This window comes from Chenopodium quinoa, unplaced genomic scaffold, assembly GCF_001683475.1.
Source record: "Chenopodium quinoa cultivar QQ74 unplaced genomic scaffold, ASM168347v1, whole genome shotgun sequence".
In the NCBI taxonomy this organism is placed as follows: domain Eukaryota; kingdom Viridiplantae; phylum Streptophyta; class Magnoliopsida; order Caryophyllales; family Amaranthaceae; genus Chenopodium; species Chenopodium quinoa.
In genome coordinates this window covers 733,683-754,409 of record NW_018744502.1, presented here as the reverse complement: position 1 = coordinate 754,409, position 20,727 = coordinate 733,683, and the positions used below count along the sequence as shown (strand labels likewise).

The window sequence follows — 20,727 nt, the reverse complement described above, 5'->3', positions numbered from 1 at the left end:
TAGCTATTCCAAAGTTGTAACAAGCCCTCTTTCGGTTATAAAATCTCAAAATGCTAGTCCACCTCCTAGAATGCACAGCCAAAGCCCCTTAACTACACTTTAACTCGGGAATTTCACAAGAAACAACATAGTAGACAATGTGTGGGAGGCATCCACAAGTTGACCTCTAAAGAAGAGAAAATCAAAATTTTGAGAATTTTGGGGAGTGAATTTTGGGGGAGTTTTTGTCCTCTCTTCTTTTCTATGTTTTTTTTTTTCTTTTTTCTTTTTTCTTTTCTATTTTTTTTACATTCATTGCCCTCGCCTCTTTTGATTGTGAGCGGCTCTTTCTTTATTTATATCGTGTGGATTATTATGCCACTTATTACACATGATACAAGTAGAGCAAATTCCCTAATAGAGGATCATTTCGGGGAGGAGAAAAGGCACATTAAGGGCACGAGGGACCGCAATTTGATTAAACATATCCTACTTTGGGCAAATTTGACAATATCCTATGCTAGACGAGAGCACAACATGAACCAATGACACATGAGAAAACACTCCCTCCCAAGCTATCATAAACATTGTCCCCAATGTTAAAGCAACGCAAGCACAAAGAGAAGGGGAGGAAGAAACTAAAGCATTGGTTTGGGCCCCCTTGGGAGCTTAAGCCCCTGGTGTAGAGATGCCGGTACACGTTTTGGAAATCGCCCAACTCAGATCTAAGACCCTCAAAACTTGTTCTCATTCCGTCGAAAGAAGTCCTCATGTCTTCGTTTGACTTCCTCATAGTCTCAAATTTGGTGGTCATGCGGGAAAAATTCGCATTCATGTTGGCGATTTGCTTCTCAAAAGTGAGGTATGGGTTGTTTTCACCCATGTCTTGATCTTGGTACCCCTCTTGGTACCCCTGTTGGAACTCGTGTTATTGATGAAATTGTTGTTACTAAAATTGTTGATGTTGTTGCTTCTCTTGTCCTTGCTCTTCTCCCTCTTCACCGGGAGCCAAAGGAAAATCCCTCTAAAAAATCCATTTGCCTTGGTCATAAATGGCGGTGGCCTCCGGGTCAAGGAGATAGGCATAGGGCCGCCTACTCACCAACCACAAGTAGGGGTGGTTCCCTTCTACATCCGTGAGCCACTTCATGGCCCTTAATGACTGCATGTCCAACTGTGTTAGCCCTGGGACAATCTCTTCATCTGCGAAATCAAGGTTAAGAGCAACAGCAATAATAGTAATCATGCCACCTATGGTGATGTTGCCGCATCCTGTGGCAACATCCTCAAGGTGGTCTACAAACCAAGACCCAACATCCAAGCTAGTGCTACCCTCACTCAAGTGCCATAGGAAGTAGAGCTCCCTTTTGGACACCACCCCCGAGCTATCCCCCCTAGCAAACGTCGTGTTTGCTATAGTGCGCTGAGAGAGTCTGAATGCAGGGTGGATAATGGAGATGACCTTATCGAACCTAGGGTTGTACTCAAAAGCCCCCGAGATTCTTCTCCAAAAATCTCCCGCATTATAACCATGGGGTTGTCTATCCTTAGGCCCGATAGTTCCGGTTGTGGGCCACCCAAAAGCTTGGTTTACTCTAGCTATAGTCATTTTATGTTGGTTGCTCATGAGTTGGAGAGTTATGTAGCGGGGGGGGTCCTCGTGGTGTCCCGATGCACATAAAGGATGGAAAGGAATTCAAGGGTTAGTCTCCTATAGGTTTGGGCATGTAATTGTAGCCAAGAACCTAGGTCGGCACCCTCAAACAACATTCTAACATCTTCACCTACCCCAAGGGCATCGGCTACCTCTTCATCGTAAAACTTAGTGGGCCTTATTCACCTCCTACTATTCCTAAGGAAGTTGGCAGAAAAGGCCGGGTCATTGAAAATTATTCCCATTGTATCCACTTGTGGTGGATCAACGGGAGGAGGAGGCGATGGGTTCCTAAGTCTAGCGGAGGAGGTGTTTCTTGGGCGGTTTCTCCTTGACATGGTTGGTTCTTGTGCAAAGAAATTAAACACGCCACAAAAATTCAAATCACCACACCAAACACACAAAAGCTCTAGGTCCGCGTAGACAACAATTAAAGGCTCAAAAAACAACAACAAACACCGCACAAATCACGTTGGGGCTCTTAGTGCACAATCTAGGATCAAGTTCAAGCAATCACAAAAACAACCAAGATGGTCTTCACTATTTCAAGTCACAACAATTTAACACCAAGGTTTGCCAAACTCATGAATTCTTGTCAATAATTCATCACAACAACAACACAACTAGGCTAGCATGCTTTTCATTCACCAAATTAAATCCTCTAAATCCTACTCACTTACAAACACCCAATTCTCACAAAATTCATAAAGCATTATCAATTTCAACAATACTTAACATATATCAACAATTATTCACTCACTACCAATTCAAACAACTATCCAAGCAAAATTAAACTCAAAATATCAAGATTGTAAGTATGGAAGTAGTGAATAGAAGGAACGATTATACCGGGTCTAACGTGGGTGTAAAACCCGCAAATGAACCTTTCTAACCTTATGCTTGCTTGAGTCTTCTGCTTTAACCAAGTGCTTTGATTTTCAACCCACAAGAAAACCCCTAATTTGAATTTTTTTTTTTTGTTAGGGTTTGGAAAATTTGGGTGTTTTTTTGGGTTTAAATATGGAGAATGGAGTGGTATTTTGTAAATTTGTTGAAAAAGAGTGAATTTTTTGATGAAAAATGTTGTATGTGGGTGAGGAATTGAGTGTTTGAGGGGGTTTAAGAGGAGGAGGAATAAGGAGTTTTAGAGAGAGAGAATCGTGACAATGAGGAGTGAGTTGAGAATTTTTTTTTTTTTTGCTGATAAACCGTGCGAATTGGCCTTATACTGGGGCTACACGGACGTGCAGGGGTCAGCACGGACGTGCAGCTCCTGCCAGAACTGCTATCTTTTTCTACCTTCGTGCGCACGGACGTGCAGAACAACGCACGGACGTGCAGATTAAGTTGCACGGACGTGCGTAGGTTGGCATGGACGTGCAGATTCAACCAGAATAGCTGATGATTCTGTCTTCCAGTGCACGTGCGTGCAGAATTCAGCACGGACGTGCCAAAACCCAAATTTTAATCCTTCGATATTTGGCTGCTTCTGCCTTCATCTAAACGAACGTGCGGTGTTCTGCATGGCCGTGCAGACCTGATGGTGCACGATTCTACGGTTTTTTTATTTTTTATTTTTTTTTGTATTACTCCTCTTTTCAACAAATACCTACAAAAGAATTTTTTTTTATTTTTTTTTTTAAAAAAAAGTTAGTAATAATAAAAATAAATGAAATGAAATAATAGGTTATGAGACAGAGTGAGGAACTCGGGTTGCCTCCCGGAAGCGCTCTTTAACGTCACTAGCTTAACGACATTGCGAGATCAATTGTTAATGAGGAACATCAAACTCATCAAGGTGAACTACCTTGGCCTCTTCATTCACAAAACCCTCAAAGTATGGCTTAGCCTTTGGCCATTCACTTTGAACGGTTCACCATTTTCATTGGAGATTTCAATTGCACCATATAGAAACACCTTCTTGACGGTAAAAGGTCCACTCCATCTTGATTTTAGCTTACCTGGAAACAACTTCAACCGGGAATTGAATAGTAAGACCTTATCACCTTCCTTGAACTCCCTTTTGTTGATATGCTTGTCATGCCAAGCCTTGGTCTTTTCCTTGTAGATCTGTGCATTCTCATATGCATCCAGTCTTAGCTCTTCCAAGGCATGGAGGTCAAGCAACCACTTTTCACCGGCACTTTGAAGGTCAAAGTTCAATGTTTTAATAGCCCAATGAGCACGATGCTCAATTCTACCGGCAAATGGCATGAATTCCCATATACAAGCTTGTAAGGTGTGGTGCCAATGGGAGTCTTGAATGCGGTGCGGTAGGCCCATAGAGCATCATCTAGCTTTGTAAACCAATCCCTTCTAGACCTATCCACTGTTTTCTCTAAGATTATCATTATCTCCCGGTTTGAAATCTCGGCTTGACCACTTGTTTGTGGGTGGTAAGCCAATGAGACCTTGTGCCTCACACCGTACTTCTCAAGGAGAACTTGGAAGGACCGCTTTGCAAAATGCGAACCTCCGTCACTAATGACGGCACGTGGCTCCCCGAACCTTGGAAAAATGACCTTCTTGAAGAGTTTGACCACCACCTTAGCATCATTAGTAGGAGATGGAACCGCTTCTACCCACTTTGACACGTAATCGACGGCCACAAGAATGAATTTATTCCAAAAAGAGGTCGGGAAAGGCCCCCATAAAATCTATGCCCCATACATCAAAAATCTTCAACTCAAGAATGTTGTTCAAGGGCATTTCACTTCTTCTTGAAATATTGCCGGTTCTTTGACACCGGTCACAAGCTTTCACTACACCCCACACATCTTTGAACATTGTAGGCCAATAGAAACCACATTGCATGATTTTCGCCAAGGTTTTGTTAGCACTCATATGTCCTCCACAAGGTGAGGAGTGACACATTGTGATAACACCTTCAATCTCATCATCTGGGACACACCTTCTAGAAAGGCCATCAACACCTTGTTTAAAGAGAAAGGGGTCGTCCCAAAAGTATTAGCGAACATCATGAAGAAACTTCCTTTTTTGTTGATAGGTGTGGTCGGGAGGAAGAATAGAGAATGATAAATAGTTTGCAATGTCTGCAAACCATGGTGCCAGTGCTTGAAGGATAGTAAATAGTTAATCATCCAGAAATGAATCATCAATTGGCAAGTTATCAAGATTGCTTACGAAGATACATTACTAGAAATAGGCTATTTTCCGAGGGACTTTCTCCGACAGACTATAATTCCCTCGAAAAATTTTAAATTTCCGGCGGAAATTAGAGTTGTAGGAAAAATCTGTCGGAAAAGAAACGTTCCGACGGAAAAATCCGTAGGAAATATTCAGACGGATTTTATTTCCCTCGTAATATTCAAGTTCCGAGGGAATATTCCATCGGAAAACCATTTCCGACGGAATTCCGACGGAATATTCCGTCGGAACCTGTAAAGTCCGAGGGAATAATTTCCGTCGGAAGGCTGCAACAATTAAAAAAATAATAATATTAGGTTCTGAAAAAAACAGAACAACAACTGAAGAGAAAGAAAGGGAGAACGTGAAAGAAGAAGAGGAAGAGAGAGAAATGGAGAAGGAAAAAGAAGAAGAGAGAGAGGGAGAAAGAGAGCGTCACCGCCACCACCACCACCACCCTGCCGCTAGGACACCGCCGGTAAGTGTGTCATCTTCGGTTTTTTTTTTTTTTTTTACATTTTTGCTAAAAACCCTAACCACCACCACCATTTCACCTAGGCTTCACAAGAATTCACCACACCCACCGCCGGTTTTCACCACAACCACCAAGAGTCAAAGCCGCTGCCGTTGAATAGTGGTAAGTGGTGTTTGTTTTGTTGGTTTTTTTTTTTTAAATTCACTGTTTGGGGTTTTTAGATGTTTTTTCGGTTTTTTTTTTTTTTTTTGTAGTTTTTACTATACTCAAATGTGAACTCCGTAGCCTTAAACACAAGCCGGTCGCCGGTCTACAACCAGACGACGCCCAGCCGCCGCCGACAGTAGGTAGTATTCCCGTTTTTTAATTTTTTTTTTTTTTTTTTTGGTTTATCTTTTAATATAAGTTGAGAGCATTTATTCATTTTAAATTGCAAGCATAAACTTAGTTACTAAGTATTTAATTTGAATTATTTGTAGGATTTGTAGATTTAATCGGTTCTTTGGCAATAACAAGGGCGGATCTACAGGTTAGAGAGTATATAAAAGCTTTTATTATTGTATTAAAAATTGTAGTTTATTATTCTTTTTAGTGTAGTGTATACAATTTGTTGTATTTATATTCTAATATGTTTAAATATTTGAAAGGAATGTGTTTGTGTTATGACATGTTAGTTTAGTCTAGTTTATTTAAGTTTAGTTTTTAATTGTTGTATTATAACATGTTAGTTTAGTTTAGTTTAGTTTAATATAATAGTGTATGTTAGTTTATTTTAATTTAGTTAGTTTAGTTTATTTAAGTTTAGTTTTTAATTATTGTATTATAACATGTTAGTTTTTTTTAGTTTAGTTTAATATAATAATGTATGTTAGTTTATTTTAATTTAGTTTACTTTAGTTTATTTTAGTTTAGTTTAGTTTAATAAAGTGTATGCTAGTGTATTTAGTTTAATATTTTTGTTTGATATAATGTTTAATATAATATTTAATAAGTGTTCTTATTTATTTGCTTAGTTTAGTTTAATTATGATATATCTCTGTTTAGTAAAATGCATGTGTCCTTCACTTTATATATATATAATAAATGAATCATTTGCATAATCATATGCCTAGATACCCATTCAAGGCATACACATTAGGAGTATATCTTGAATAGTCCCCGGTTGGGACTGTCCTTGTACGCTTATTCTCAGTTAGGTGGTGAATGTAAGCCTTGTTTTTTATTCTAGGAAAAATCCTGCCTTTTCATGCATTTCTCTACCGTGTTCTCTCGGTACATATGTAGGTGTGTTTAATCGCCTACATCGCGTACTTGGAGAACTGTAGGGAAATGCCGGCGGATTTTCCATAGAATTGAAAATCTGGGTTACATTCACTAGTGAGAATAAACGTACAAGGATGGGTTAGGTTGGAGTGATAAGGACCCTTTGGAAGCATTTCAAATCTCATTTGCATTTCCATAACGCTTTGGTTGATAATGACTGCGAAATACGGTTTATGACTAATGTGATTGTACATATGCGTGAGCTACGTAGAAGCTGTAATCATGAAACGAAGAGAACGTAGGTGGATGTATGAAAGGATGGTTGGGCAAAGTATTAATCCAAAGTTCGTGAAAGGGGTTGATGAATTCATTCAGTACGTCGCAGATCATCCTGAGAGTAGTAACCCAAATGAAGTTAGGTGTCCATGTGTTAAATGTAAGAATAAACGCCTTTGGGATGCGGATACGGTTAAAATTCATCTCTATCGCAAGGGTTTCACACCTAACTACTATGAGTGGCTGTGTCACAGGGAAGGGTATCCGGGAGTTCCTGAACGGCGGTCCAATGAATATCTTGACATGGTTTTGGATGCTTTTGGTAATAGTCAAGATCAGGGGCACTCCGAGGAGGCTAGTGTTCCATCAGAGGAGGAGCCTTATGCAATTGCTAAGCATTTTTTGGATTTGTTGAAGGCTTCTGAAAGGCCATTATACGAAGGGAGTTCTTTGTCTGTGTTAGAGATGGCCGCTAGAATCACTAGTCTAAAATAAGAGTATAATTTGCCTCACAGATGTGTTGATGGGTTTGCTTCTTTGCTAAGTGAGGTGATTCCGAACAACAGCCATATGGACGACACTTTCTATGAGGTGAAGAAGATTGTGAAGGGGTTGGAACTGTCCCATCAAAAGATTCATGCATGCCCGAAAGGGTGTATGGTGTTTTGGAAGGATGATGCTCAGTTGTCTGTATGCAGGGTGTGGGTGCAGCGACCGATACAAGAAGACTTCCAAAGGTAGCCTAGTGCCTTTGAATGTTCTTTTTTATTTCCCGATCACACCCAGGTTGCAAAGACTGTTTGCAACGAAGAACATTTCGGAGGAAATGACATGGCATTCGAAAAATCCCCGAGTTCAAGGCACAATGGCACACCCTAGTGACAGTGCAGCTTGGAAACACCTCGATTGTCAGTTTCCAAAGTTTGCTTCCGAGCGTCGTGATGTGAGACTTGGCTTGTGTGCAGATGGTTATGCTCCTCATGGTAAGTTTGGGGGACAATATTCTTGTTGGCCTGTCATTTTGACCCCTTATAACTTGCCTCCCTCAATGTGCATGAAAAGACAATTCATGTTCCTTTCGTTACTCGTTCCCGGTCCTAAAAACCCTAAGGACCATTAATGACTCATGGTAAGTTTACATGCAACCGTTGATAGAGGAGTTGAAACTGTTGTGGGAAGTTGGCGCGGCAACTTATGATATTTCGAAGAAACAGAATTTAATTCTTCGAGCAGCCATCCTATGGACCATTAATGACTTCCCGGCTTATGGCATGTTGTCTGGTTGGGCCACAGCTGGTAAGAAAGCTTGTCCACATTGCATGGAAAAGAGAAAAGAATTTTGGCTCGAACATGGTGGTAAAGTTTCTTGGTTTGATTTCCACTGGCAATTCTTTCCGACAGATCACCCTTTTCGAAACAGTAAAACTGCATTCTGTAAAAACAAAGTAGAGAAAGGTGCCCCTCCACACATCATGTCAGGAGAGGAGCTGTGGGAATGTGTGAAGGACCTCCCGAAGGCTACAGATGAACTAGATTCAATTAAAAGGTTGAAAAATGAAAAGAAGGGGTGGTTCAAGCAAAGCACCTTGTGGGAGCTCCCATATTGGAAGCATCTCCTCATTCGTCACAACTTAGATGTCATGCACATTGAGAAGAACTTCTTCGATCTGTTAATTCACACTGTAATTGATGTGAAAAAACATACATGTGACACGCCATCTGCTCGGAATGACATTGCCAGATATTGTAAACGTCCCCAGCTTCCTCTTCAAGAGGATGATAGAGGTAAAGAGGTCATGCCAAAAGCTCTATTCGCTCTTGACAAGGCTTAGAGAAAAGTTTTGTGTGAGTGGGTTAAGCAGCTGCGGTTCCCTGATGGTTACGCCTCCAATTTGAGCAAATGCGTAGATTTGCAAGCGTGTAAGCTCCGTGGAATGAAAAGCCATGACTGTCACGTGTTCATGGAGAGGATGTTGCCCACATCTTTGACGGAATTTCTCCTTGGCCATATTTGAAATGCAATTACAGAGATCAGCCAATTCTTCCGCGACTTGTGTTGCTATACAACATCAGTTAGTGACATGGAGCAATTAGAGAAAAACATACCTGAGATCCTCTACAAGCTTAAGAAGATCTTCCCTCCTGCATTCTTTAACTCCACGGAGCATTTGCCTATACATTTGCCGTACGAGGGGAAGTTATGTGGTCCTGTACAATACAGATGGATGTATCCCTTCTAAAGGTAAATCAAATACCCTTATTTCACATCCATTGTTTTACATCCTAATCACGTGTTCATACAGTTACATAACAACTGTAATTGCAGGTTCCTCAATCATTTGAAACGGAAAATTAGGAACAAGGCTCGAGTTGAAGGGTCCATATGCAATGCTTATCTCACTGAAGAGATAGCAAACTTCTACTCCAATTACTTACAGTCGAAAGTTGACACTAAAACTCCAGATCTTGGTCAAAATGTGAATGCTGACGTTGAGTCCACATTGGACGACGCTAAAATACCAGAGTTGTTCAAAGAGGACAGTGGTTGTGTGTCAAATGAGGGTAGAACTCGGCTCTTAGATGACAAAGAACTCGAGTGTGCACATTTGTTCGTGTTACGAAACATCGGCATTCTTGGCGAATACGAAAGGTATATTAGGCCCAGGACACTAGACGAAAAAGGTAATTTGGCACCGGTTCAAACCCCCTAAGGCACCAATTTTGAACCGTTGGGGATTTAAGGGATGCCAAATCCTCAAAACTTTGGCACCGGTTCAAAACCGGTGCCAACTAAAGGCTTTGGCACCGGTTAACCGGTGCCAACTAAAGGCTTTGGCACCGGTTAACCGGTGCCAACTTCAAAGGCGCAAATTTTTTTTTATTATTATCAACACTATTGGCACCGATTTTAAGCAAGAACCGGTGCAAAAACCTCCACTTTAGGCACCGGTTCTTGCTTTAAACCGGTGCCAAAAGTCTCAAAAAAAATTTTAAAAAAAACTTTTGGCACCGGTTCTGGTCCAAACCGGTGCCAAAAATACCCCAAAAAAATAAATTTTTTTTTTTTGCATTTTTTCCACTTAAATTGATATAAAAACATTAACATATATATAAAGTTACATATTTTCATTAAAAAATTAAGTAATATTACAACCTCGCAGCCCACCAAAACACCAATACCAAACCACACCACTACTATACAGCACCCAAACCAGCAGCCCAACCAGTGCAGAGCAGGCACTAGTAGGTCCCTGAAGAACAGCTGTCAGATAGCACCAGCTGAGTAGAAAGCTTCAAGGATCAGCCCATAAAACCTAGCAGTCAGCAACACAGAATCAGAGCAAAGCAAATCAGCAAAACCGCAACTGAAAAACTGACCAGACCAAACGCAAACAACCTCATAGCAATCTGTATCGGAAAGATGAGCACAAGGTAACAACACATTATAACAATGACAAAGAAGCACCTGAACATCAGAAGGAATGTTCCTACATTTCACTACAGCCACCACTAAAATAGCACTTGATTAATTTATGCTATGCACAGCAACTAACTACAGTAAAAACTATCATCCTGTTATGTACCAGTGTCTCTTTGAGGGATAATTATAGGGTCATTTGCTTTAAGTGTTGCTTACATGGGTTAGGAGCAAAAAAGAATTCAGGCTTCTAACATGAAATATCTCTAGTCTGTTCAGTGAAAGTATTTTAGGTATCAAATTAGAAGTAGTTTGCAGGTGGTTTCAGAAGTATTTCTGTTACACTGTCATAGTTTAAAAAAAAATAAAAAATCTTAACCTCAGTGATCTCATGCAGCATCTTTGAAATGCAAGTTGATTGGATAATTGCTAAAGATATTCTAAAAATTCCAGACTTTCAATGGAACAGTCCAATCACTCCGAAAAAATGGAACAAACCTCATTGCTTATATCCCAAGTCATTTTGGCATAAGTAGACTCTTGAGCAACTGCATGCTTAGCTGTACATCAGCTTCCTCTTCTTATCGTCTATTATCCTGCAATAGCAACCTGCCTTTTTTTTTAAACGAGAAAGAATGATAAAATACGACAAAACTTACATAACAAACATCAAATTGTGGTCACAAAAAGAATGGTCTTATTGATCACTGGTATCTCAGCTTTTCCATAACTCAAGCAAAAACTGTAGCCACTATATCATCTCTTCTGTTCAACTTTTTTTTTTCAGGAGAGTTGGAAAGGAACAACATACAACTGGCTAGATTTCTTCTAAGTCCCCCAACACAAATAAACAGCGATAAAGGTTGAGAAGTTCACAAGTATTTTCATTTGTAGACTCTGCTAAGGAAACCCCGGAGAAGGAAATTCTGCAAATAAAGAGCACAGCTGTTGAGCTCGAAACATAAAAAAAATAAAATTGTTTATGACTTCTGTTCAAGGGTCACATCCATAATGCCAATGGCAGATTAAGGTACGTAGTGCTCATCTGTGTCCACCTCCTCAATTTCCTGAACATAGTCGAAAGTCATTACCAATATTGACCAAAAGAGGAGGAAGAAAAATTGTGTATCCTTATAAGTAGATAAACACATCAGTTGGAAAAGAATGTTTACCTGGACAACCTCCACTCCCTTAGTAAATCGTCCAAAACAGTAATTTTTTCATTTAGATCGGGAATAGGTGCTGTTGTTATATGGAGCCAAATCCTTTGCAATCGTGCTTTGACTTGGAGGTTCCAAGCATAAAAGTCTCGTGCTTAACACTGCAAAGAAATGACATTTTGTGTATAACTGTGCAAGGACAACAATAACGAAAAAACCTCAAACACATTGATGGATTTAAAGCGAGTATACCTTCTATCAAGCTGGTTGTAATGCTTCCCCTTGAGGGTCCATTGTTCAGCAGGTCCTATACTGTGGATATCCCCTGCCTGTATCACATAATTCTTTATCACACGGTGAAATTGCATCCCTTTGAAAGATGCAGAGCATTAGTGACAAAAAGAGTGAAAAACTGAAAGAATGTTTTCTACTGAATAAAAGTCCACACAAGAATATGATCTATCTAGTTTTATACCCACTAAAATTACTAGAAACCAGCTGATTTTGTCCCAATATATTCTCGAGACAGGTCTCTTGTGGCGCATGTTTTTGCTGCATCCGTTCTTGAACAGAGTTATTCCCCAGCCTCGTAGATGTAGTCACGGCACCTGAATTCAACATTTTCCGAAATTCAAAACTGAACTCGCTAAGCTATATTCTATTTAAAATGTAAATACTTGAAAAGAAATGATATTGATGCAAACATAAACAAGATACAGCAAGGCAGAAAACATACCTAAAGATTTTGTCTCAATATTATTGACTCCTATTCTCTCATGAGGCATGCTTCTTTCCCTACCAACAGTCTTCACACAAAACAAATAAATACAATTATGACATAAAATGTATGTTTGATGGATTACTTGATTTTGTTTAAGCAATTTAGATTTACCTGAGGAGGATTGCGAGGTTGATAAGGGTGAAAATTACAGGCATACGTGATTCAAGGCCGAAAGACATGGCTTCTGAATTAATAATGTTGGGCCTAGGAACAGTGGCTAAGGAAGGCCTTACTAAGGATGTACATTGGTTAAGCAGATTTAATGTAGTATTTGATGTTTCTGGTATAGTATTAAGTGCAGTAGTCATGTTCATGTCATAAGAACCACTGGCATCATCAAAATCAATCCCCATTTGAGAAAGCTGAGAAGGGTGCAAAATCCCTTGTCCTCCAGGCAGACACATCGGGTGCAAACTCACTCCATTCCTCATTGATAGCATCTAATATTTTATTAACAATAATATTTGTAGAAAGTGAGTACCAGTACTCTATAAGTGAATCAAAATCACTCCACAATATTGCTCAAATTACTAATTGTGATAGAAAGAACACAAAAAAATGATGTTGATAACCTAGCTAAGATAATCTATCTAGCAAACAAATAGTCTGTATAGGAAACTAATAGGAGTGTAGTATCTTATTATCCATATATATTGTTCTACATTAAATGAATTCAAATACATACAATTTGGCTATGATCTCAAGCATAAATGATTTAAATTATATGAAGATAAAAAATAATCTATCTCCTAATCAAGCCTAGGTAATGATCTTCAGAAGGAGTTCAAAGTTCAATGTATCAACAAGTCTTTCCACACACCCAAGTCAAGAACCAAACATTAATAACACTAAAAAAAACACACAAACTCAAGAATAAAGAGAACAACGAGAACCTGAAGAAGATGAAGCCAACGATTTTAGTCTTCAACAAATTGTGCAAATTGAAACTGAGTTAGTCTTCCTTCCGCTGCTGCAAAATCTGTCACCACCACCGCCAAACAAAACCCTAAAAAACCTCAAGTTTAAAAACAAACAAAACCCTAAGATCGAATGCAACTGAAAAAGGAGAAAGAGGGAAACCTTGATTGATGGAGCACAACTAAAGAACTCCACAATGAAACCGGGGAAGGGGTGCATAGGTCGCAATAAGGCTCGCAACTGAGTTCTCCTACTTATTTTGTTCGAAAAAAATAGAAATAAAGCCAGAACCCTAAAATTACGAAATTGAAAACCAAATCAACGACAAACCCTAGATTGCGAAGGAATTCGGTAGATTAAGAAGACCACATTACCTCAAAGCTGCTTCAATGGAGGTGAGAATGCTCAGAATCGACTTCAATGGAGAATATAGAGCACGAGTTCAATGGAGGCTAGAGATATGGAGAGAGAAGGAGGTGCTGCTTCAATGGAGTAAGAAAGCTCGTAAACCACTTTAATGGAGAGAGAGCGAGCTGCTTCAATGGAGAGAGAGTGAGCTGCTTCAATGGAATGGAGTTCGGGAGAAATGAAGAAGAAACGCGCGTTGTTGAATATGAAGAAGAACGACGTATTGAATGAAGAAGAAACAAAACCCGGGTTTTTTTTTAAAAAGAAATGGCACCGGTTTGAACCGGTGCAAATTACCATAGTTGGCACCGGTTCTCCTTAAACAGGTGCCAACTCTATCCCATAATTTTTTTTTTATTTTTTTTTTTTTTGTAAAAAATTCAGTTGGCACCGGTTTAAGTTAGAACTGGTGCCAACTCTAAATTTTTAACTTTCGCTCATTTTTTTTGGCACCGGTTTTCAAGAACCGGTGCCATAGGGGGTGTGCCTATTTAGTTTTTTCTACTAGTGGGTATTCAGTGTATTCGTATTTATGATCATTTACAATGATGACTTTGTAGATTTACATTGTATGTTTGGCCTCGTAGGAAGTTTGAGGACTACATTCTTAGTACTCGACCTTTCCTGCGTAGAGAAGAAGTCATGGAGAATTTCAAAGCTTAATTCTCTAATTGGTTTCATCAAAAGGTGATATACGCAGTGTAACCGTGAAATAATTATGAATTTTACATCTTGCATTTCAATTCATTGAATTTAGGAACCGTGATGTTGATATTCAACCACTTTATAGGTGGTCGAAGAGAAGCCAAATTCGGATGTCCTACGAGCGTTGTGCATGCGTCCCTTCAGGCGAGTTCGTACTTGGGGCCAGATTTTTGTAGGTGTATTTAATTTCCATACATATGCCCATGGCAAGCACAAATCAATCATGAATTATGGTGTGTGTGTATCAAGTGAGGATGGCGGAGAGTACTTCGGCATTTTAGACGACATAATTGAACTTGTCTACACGGGACCCAAGAGACAGTACAAGACAATTTTGTTTAAGTGCAATTGGATGGATTATGGTAGGGGAATGAACATACACGAACAATACAGGCTAATCGAAGTAAATCATACTAAGAAATTCCCCAAATACGATCCATTTGTCTTATCTTACCAAGTGGCTCAAGTGTACTACGCATCATACTCTAGCCTGAAATGGGACCAAGTTCAATGGTGGTCTGTGTTTAAAACACAAGCAAGGTCAGTTGTTGATGCTCCGGTGGACTTAGAGTTTCTGCAATCACCATCCCCAATCGTCGAAGAAAGCAAAGGGAAAAGAGAAAATGACCGCCCGCGCCCTTTTTAACGACGACCAGGATGAGGAGATGTTCGATGCGGAGGCACACGATTTGGGTGAGGATCAGATGGCCCCATCCACTCCTCCAGAAGATGGGCCACGGGATGAGTCAAAGGATGAGTCACAACTCCCGTTTTTGGACCCTACTATGCTGTGGTACGTACATATCATGATATGGATGATGAGATACAAGGCTTATATTACTATTTTCGAACTTGTTTAACATTGTTGTTTCCCGTTTGTTACAGGTTTGATGATCCTAAGGTTCGGAGTGTAGGGTTTTGTAGTGACCCGACACTACGCGAAAGGAAACCCCCTAAGACCCGCCCCTTAATTAAAGAAATTAACAAGCATAATAAACTTAATCAAGACCCGCCCCTTAATTAAAGCAATTAACAAGCATACCTTTGTTACGTGCTTCGCTCCCGAAGAGCTCTTACTTAAAAATCCCGAAACTATGAGATCTCCGACGGATCGTACCCTCGACCCGACCCGAGCGTCCCAAGTCTTGAAGGTTAGTCAAGACCTGGACAAAACAAAACTATGAGTTTTACGAATCAAAGGTTTACTCTAATTACAAGAGTTGCCTTTTTAATTCCACTCAAGGTTGTGTATTTCCCAATACCATGCCTTTGGTATTTATAGGGAAATTCACCCTTGAACTTCATTTCCCAACCATTGTGGAAGAATGAATAATTTTGATAATTAATTTATTTCCAAAACAAATTAATAATTAAATTCAATCACAATGCAACAAGTGTCAAGGAGAGAGAGAGGGTTAGGTGAGGACCATGAAGAGGTGGGGGGACCATTGTCTTTCTCCCCAAGGCTTTGCCCAAGCCTTGGTCCCCACCCCTCACAAAACCGCCTTAAGCATAGGCTGCTGGGCTGCTGCCATCTAGCCCAGCCAGCTAGCACCAGCCCAGCCAGCAGCCTCGCATCCCAGCCAGGCAGTGCATGCTTGGTGCTGGGCGATGCTTGGCGCTGGTGCTCCGTGCCAGTGCTAGGCGCTACTATCTGCTGGCGCTGGTGCTAACCCTCGCCTCTCTCGCACATGCTCGCATAGCCAGCATGCGTGCTGCTAGCTTGCCACGCATGCTGGCCCCCTTGTCTTGCCAGCCATACGCACCACCCTCGCACATGCACTCGCATCCCTCGCTGCACCTCTCGCACACGCACATACACTAGCATCTCACGCATCCCCTAGCAGGTTGGGTGCGTAGCGATGCTGGCTGCTGTGCATGGCCTAGCAATGTGCTGGCGCCCAGGCCTTCGCACATGCATGGTGCGCTGCTTGGTGCTTCCATGCGAAGGCTAACACGCAAGCCAGCACGCATGTTGCGCCAATGCTAGGCAAGCACCCATGCTAGTACTTGGTGCTAGCGATGGTGCTGCCATTCTAGGCACGCACGCACGCACGCCAGCACCTAGTGCCAGCGATGGTGCGCCTAGTGCTTGCGATAGTCTGCCAGGTGCTCCTGGTGCGCCTAGTGCCTGCGATGGAAAGCGATGGTGCCTAGGCATCATGCTAGGGCTGCGATAGCGCCTAGGCATGATGCTAGGGCTGCGATGGTGCGTCTAGCACACATAGTGTGCTTAGGCTTGCGCTTAGCCATGCTAGGTGCATGCTAGCTCGAACTAGCCTAGCATCCACATGGTTAGACCATCGTGGTGCCACGGCTACGCTCGTACTTGTCGCTTGTGATTTTGCGACGCTCGGCCTCGACGCTCTAGGCTCGATATCCGACGTCTGTATTTGTAAAAATATGTCGACTCATTTAATCCTTTCGGATTAATTCGTCGTCTCGGATCGGTGATTTGATTGGGTTCGACCCGAAGGGTTCAGTTAAGATTAAGCTGTAATATCAATTGTACCTTGATATTACTGATCGGAAGCGGCCTCCACCTAGGCATTCCAATCACTTGATCTTACTGAAGAATTAACTCTGTAATAACTTTTAACCCTCTATCAGAAGAATACACTTGTTGGAAGGACACTATTCCTTTCAATCTCCCACTTGTCCTTCTGGACAAGTGTGCATACAGGGTATAGCCCATTTCCTATGTCTCTTAATGTTTCTTCGTGAACTATAAGGTAAGATTCATCGTCATCCTTATTACGTTCAGAAGTGTTTCTCGATCTCCGAGTTCGACTGTCAATAAGCAGATGATTTCTAAAATCCATCTGAGCACGACCATGCATTTTCACAGTCTCGCTCTTCGAGCGGCCTTGTAAACAACAAAACATTTTCCCTATTGGTAATAGGGGAACAATCCCAGTCTTGCATTGTAAGTTCCTCTTACTAAGAGGACTTAGTCTCCCGAGTGTTCCCGTTATGATCCTCATTTACGGAAGACGTTAGGAAACATCAAAGAGTCTAGCACTCAAACAAGAAAACTTCACAATACTCATGGTCGGAGGAAATAGGTTCTGATAATCATAATGAGAAATGTACTTATGACAATTTTGAAATTTCTTAAAGTACTCTCATAAGTCTTACCCAGTACATTTCCAAACTGTACCTCTGCAAATGATTTATGACTGTCATGTCCTCGCAGCACAAGAAACGGTGCTGTAAATCATACTACACACTAATCTATGGCGGTCATCAATCGTCCATTTGTTATATGACCTCGATTAGGGACAATTTTCGATTTAAATATTCAATGTTCACTTAACAGGTGTTTCTTTATCCAAGACATGGTCTTGATACCCTGTTTTGAATATTTCCGTAAATCGAATGGACTCATTATTTAATTCTAAACCACAATTAAATATTAATGGAGTGAATGATAATTTTGCACAAAATTAATTACTCCATAAATGAATGGTTTCATTACAGTGTCTTACATTAAACATCGTATTTAATTAAAACACATGTACAGGGAATTTCAAAGCCAGTCTCCAACATGCTTGATTCCCATCGCCTCAATGTGCTTGTTGTGTTTCACCTGAGGCAGCGGTTTAGTCAAAGGATCGGCCACATTATCATCTGTGCCAATCTTACAAATTCTGATTTCACCTTCGGATTTCCATTCCTTTATCATGTGAAATCGCCTTTGCACGTGTTTGACCTTCTGGTGTTCTCTCGGCTCCCTGGCCTTAGCGATAGCTCCATTGTTATCACAATTGAGGTCTATCGGCCCCTTGATTGAGGGTACAACACCAAGTTCGCTGATGAACTTGCGAATCCAAACAGCTTCCTTGGCAGCTTCTGAAGCGGCCAAGTACTCGGCTTCAGTTGTAGAGTCTGCAGTGGTGCTCTGCTTGGAACTCTTCCAGCTAAACGCTCCTCCATTTAGGCAAAATATGTACCCTGACTGTGACTTGAAGTCGTCTCTGTCAGTCTAGAAGCTAGCGTCGGTGTAACCATCAACAACCAGTTCTTTGTGGCCTCCATACACCAGGAATTTATCCTTGTTCCTTTTCAGGTACTTTAGGATATTCTTAGCTGCAGTCCAATGCGCCTCTCCTGGGTTCGATTGGTATCGGCTCGTTGCATTTAGGGCATACGATACATCTAGCCTTCTACATATCATGGCATACATGATCGATCCAATCAGCGAAGCATATGGGATTTGATTCATTCTTTCTCGCTCAACATGTGTCTGTGGACACTGTTTCTTATTGAGAGTTATGCCATGGGACATGGGTAAATTCCCTCTTTTTGCATTCTCCATGTTGAATCGAGCTAGTACCTTATCAATGTAAGTACTCTGGCTTAACCCAATCATCCTTTTAGATCTACCTTTGTAGATCTTGATGCCCTATATGTATTGTGCCTCTCCTAAGTCCTTCATTGAAAAGCACTTTCCCAACCAGCCTTTTACGGACTCTAGTAATTTTGTGCTGTTTCCAATGAGAAGTATGTCATCGACATACAAGACTAGGAATGCAATATCACTCCCACTTACCTTCTTGTATACACAAGATTCATCTGGATTCTTGATAAAACCAAACTTGCTAATGGCTTCATCAAATCGCAGATTCCAACTTCTGCTGGCTTGCTTAAGTCCATAAATGGACTTCTTCAGCTTGCAAACCTTTCCAGCGTTGCCTGGATCGAAAAAACCTTCTGGCTGTGTCATATACACAGTTTCTTCCAAAATTCCATTTAGGAAGACGGTTTTGACATCCATCTACCATATTTCATAATCGTAATATGCAGCAATTGCTAGGATGATCCGGACGGATTTTAGCATTGCAACTGGTGAAAAAGTTTTATCATAGTCAATCCCGTGGATTTGTCTATAGCCTTTTTCCACCAGTCTAACTTTGTATATCGATACATTTCCATCCTTGTCTGTCTTTACTTTGAAGATCCATTTGCAACCAATGGGTGTATAACCCTCGGGCAAATTCACCAAGTCCCAGACTTGATTTTCAGACATGGAGTCCATCTCGGATCTCATGGCCTCTTACCATTTTGCAGAGTCGGGGCTCGTCATAGCTTGCTTGTATGTCGCTGGCTCATCACCATCAATGACTAGGATGTCTTGATCATCGGTTAAGACAATACCGAGGTGTCTTCCTGGTTGAGATCTTTGCCGTTGCGACCTACGAAGGGTAATCGGTTGAGCATTTTCATTGTCAGTTTGATTCTGACCAATCTTCTTAGATGCTTCCAAAGCATCTAGATTGTCAGTTTTATCAGGTTGACATTGTTGCTCGTCCTCTCGAACTTCATCGAGTTCGATTTTCCTCCCACTTGTCATTTTGGAAAGGTGATCCTTCTCTAAAAAGACACCATCACGAGCAACAAAGACTTTTTTCTCGGACTTATTGTAGAAGTAATACCCTTTGGTTTCTTTTGGGTATCCCACAAAGAAACACTTATCCGATTTGGGGTGAAGTTTGTCCGAAATTAATCGCTTGACATATGCTTCGCATCCACAAATCTTGAGAAAAGACAACCTAGGAGGTTTCTTAGTCCATAATTCATATGGAGTCTTTTCAACAGCCTTTGACGGAGCTTTGTTTAGTGTTAGTGCTGCAGTTTGTAGCGCATGTCCCCAGAAAGAGATAGGGAGTTCACTAAGACCCATCATTGATCGAACCATGTCTAACAAGGTTCGATTCCTCCGTTCGGACACTCCGTTCCAATGAGGAGTTCCGAGAGGTGTCAACTCTGAAAGAATACCATTTTCTTTCAAGTGATTGTCGAATTCATGGCTCAAATATTCGCCACCTCGATCCAATCGAAGTACTTTAATTTTCTTGCCAAGTTGATTTTCAACTTCTGAAATTCTTTGAATTTCTCAAAGGATTCAGATTTATTCGACATTAAGTAGATATAGCCATATCTACTAAAATCGTTGATGAAAGTGATGAAATATCGGTAACCTTGTCTTACGGGTGTACTCATTGGTCCACATACATCCGTGTGTATTAGACCTAATAAGTCACTTGCCTTTTCTCCCAACTTGGAGAATGGTTGTTTTATCATCTTTCCTTGGGGTATCTTAAAACCTAGTGCCTTGGTCCAATTGGACCGGGAGTAACTGGTTGAAAGCTCGCTACATGGGTTGCTTGACAGATACTTGACATTAAGAGTCATGAAACACAAAAAAAAAAAAAAAAAAAAAACGTAAATAAATAAATAAATTCATGAAGTTGGAAGGGCTTGTGATATGAGTTTTTATGTTGTGGTTGTGGTTTTGTATATTTTTGCTCTGCTAATCTTAATCCTTCTTACCACATTTCGAAATGTTCTCTAAAACCTCACTTTACCTTGGCTCTATTTTATCCTTGTTTCAAGTCCTAAGGATCTTGATTTACTCTACTACATTGTTGATGGAAGGTAGGTTGTAATTGTTTTAAGAATTGGTAATTGATTTGGTAATCATAAAAATGATTTTCCCCCTGCATATATACTTGACTTGACGCTGTTATTGAGCAAAGTAGA

General features: G+C 40.7%; 2 protein-coding genes and 1 long non-coding RNA gene across 3 annotated transcripts; 1 reads left to right on the top strand and 2 right to left on the bottom strand.

Moving 5' to 3' along the window:
* Window positions 1-3,454: 3,454 nt before the first annotated feature.
* LOC110698151 lies at window positions 3,455-3,847 on the bottom strand. Its single transcript, XM_021875559.1, has one exon. It carries the CDS (start codon window positions 3,845-3,847, stop codon window positions 3,455-3,457), a length of 393 nt encoding a protein of 130 aa, XP_021731251.1.
* A 2,953-nt stretch (window positions 3,848-6,800) lies between these two features.
* LOC110698150 lies at window positions 6,801-8,626 on the top strand. Its single transcript, XM_021875558.1, has 4 exons — window positions 6,801-7,222; window positions 7,310-7,531; window positions 7,581-7,777; window positions 7,950-8,626. Exons 1-4 carry the CDS (start codon window positions 6,801-6,803, stop codon window positions 8,624-8,626), a joined length of 1,518 nt encoding a protein of 505 aa, XP_021731250.1.
* Window positions 8,627-12,809: 4,183 nt separating this feature from the next.
* On the bottom strand, window positions 12,810-13,924 carry LOC110697947. Its single transcript, XR_002506611.1, has 3 exons — window positions 13,446-13,924; window positions 13,234-13,363; window positions 12,810-13,159 (listed from the first exon to the last, which is right to left on the bottom strand). It is a non-coding gene; the product is annotated as an uncharacterized LOC110697947 (long non-coding RNA).
* Window positions 13,925-20,727: the final 6,803 nt, after the last annotated feature.

Bases quoted from the DNA above. Each gene is read 5' to 3' on its own strand.
- LOC110698151 (XM_021875559.1), bottom strand. From the start codon at position 3,847: ATGCCATTTGCCGGTAGAATTGAGCATCGTGCTCATTGGGCTATTAAA.
- LOC110698150 (XM_021875558.1), top strand. From the start codon at position 6,801: ATGAAACGAAGAGAACGTAGGTGGATGTATGAAAGGATGGTTGGGCAA. The intron at 7,532-7,580 runs GTAGCCTAGTGC...GATCACACCCAG, and splicing joins ATACAAGAAGACTTCCAAAG to GTTGCAAAGACTGTTTGCAA. The intron at 7,778-7,949 runs GTAAGTTTGGGG...AACCGTTGATAG, and splicing joins AGATGGTTATGCTCCTCATG to AGGAGTTGAAACTGTTGTGG.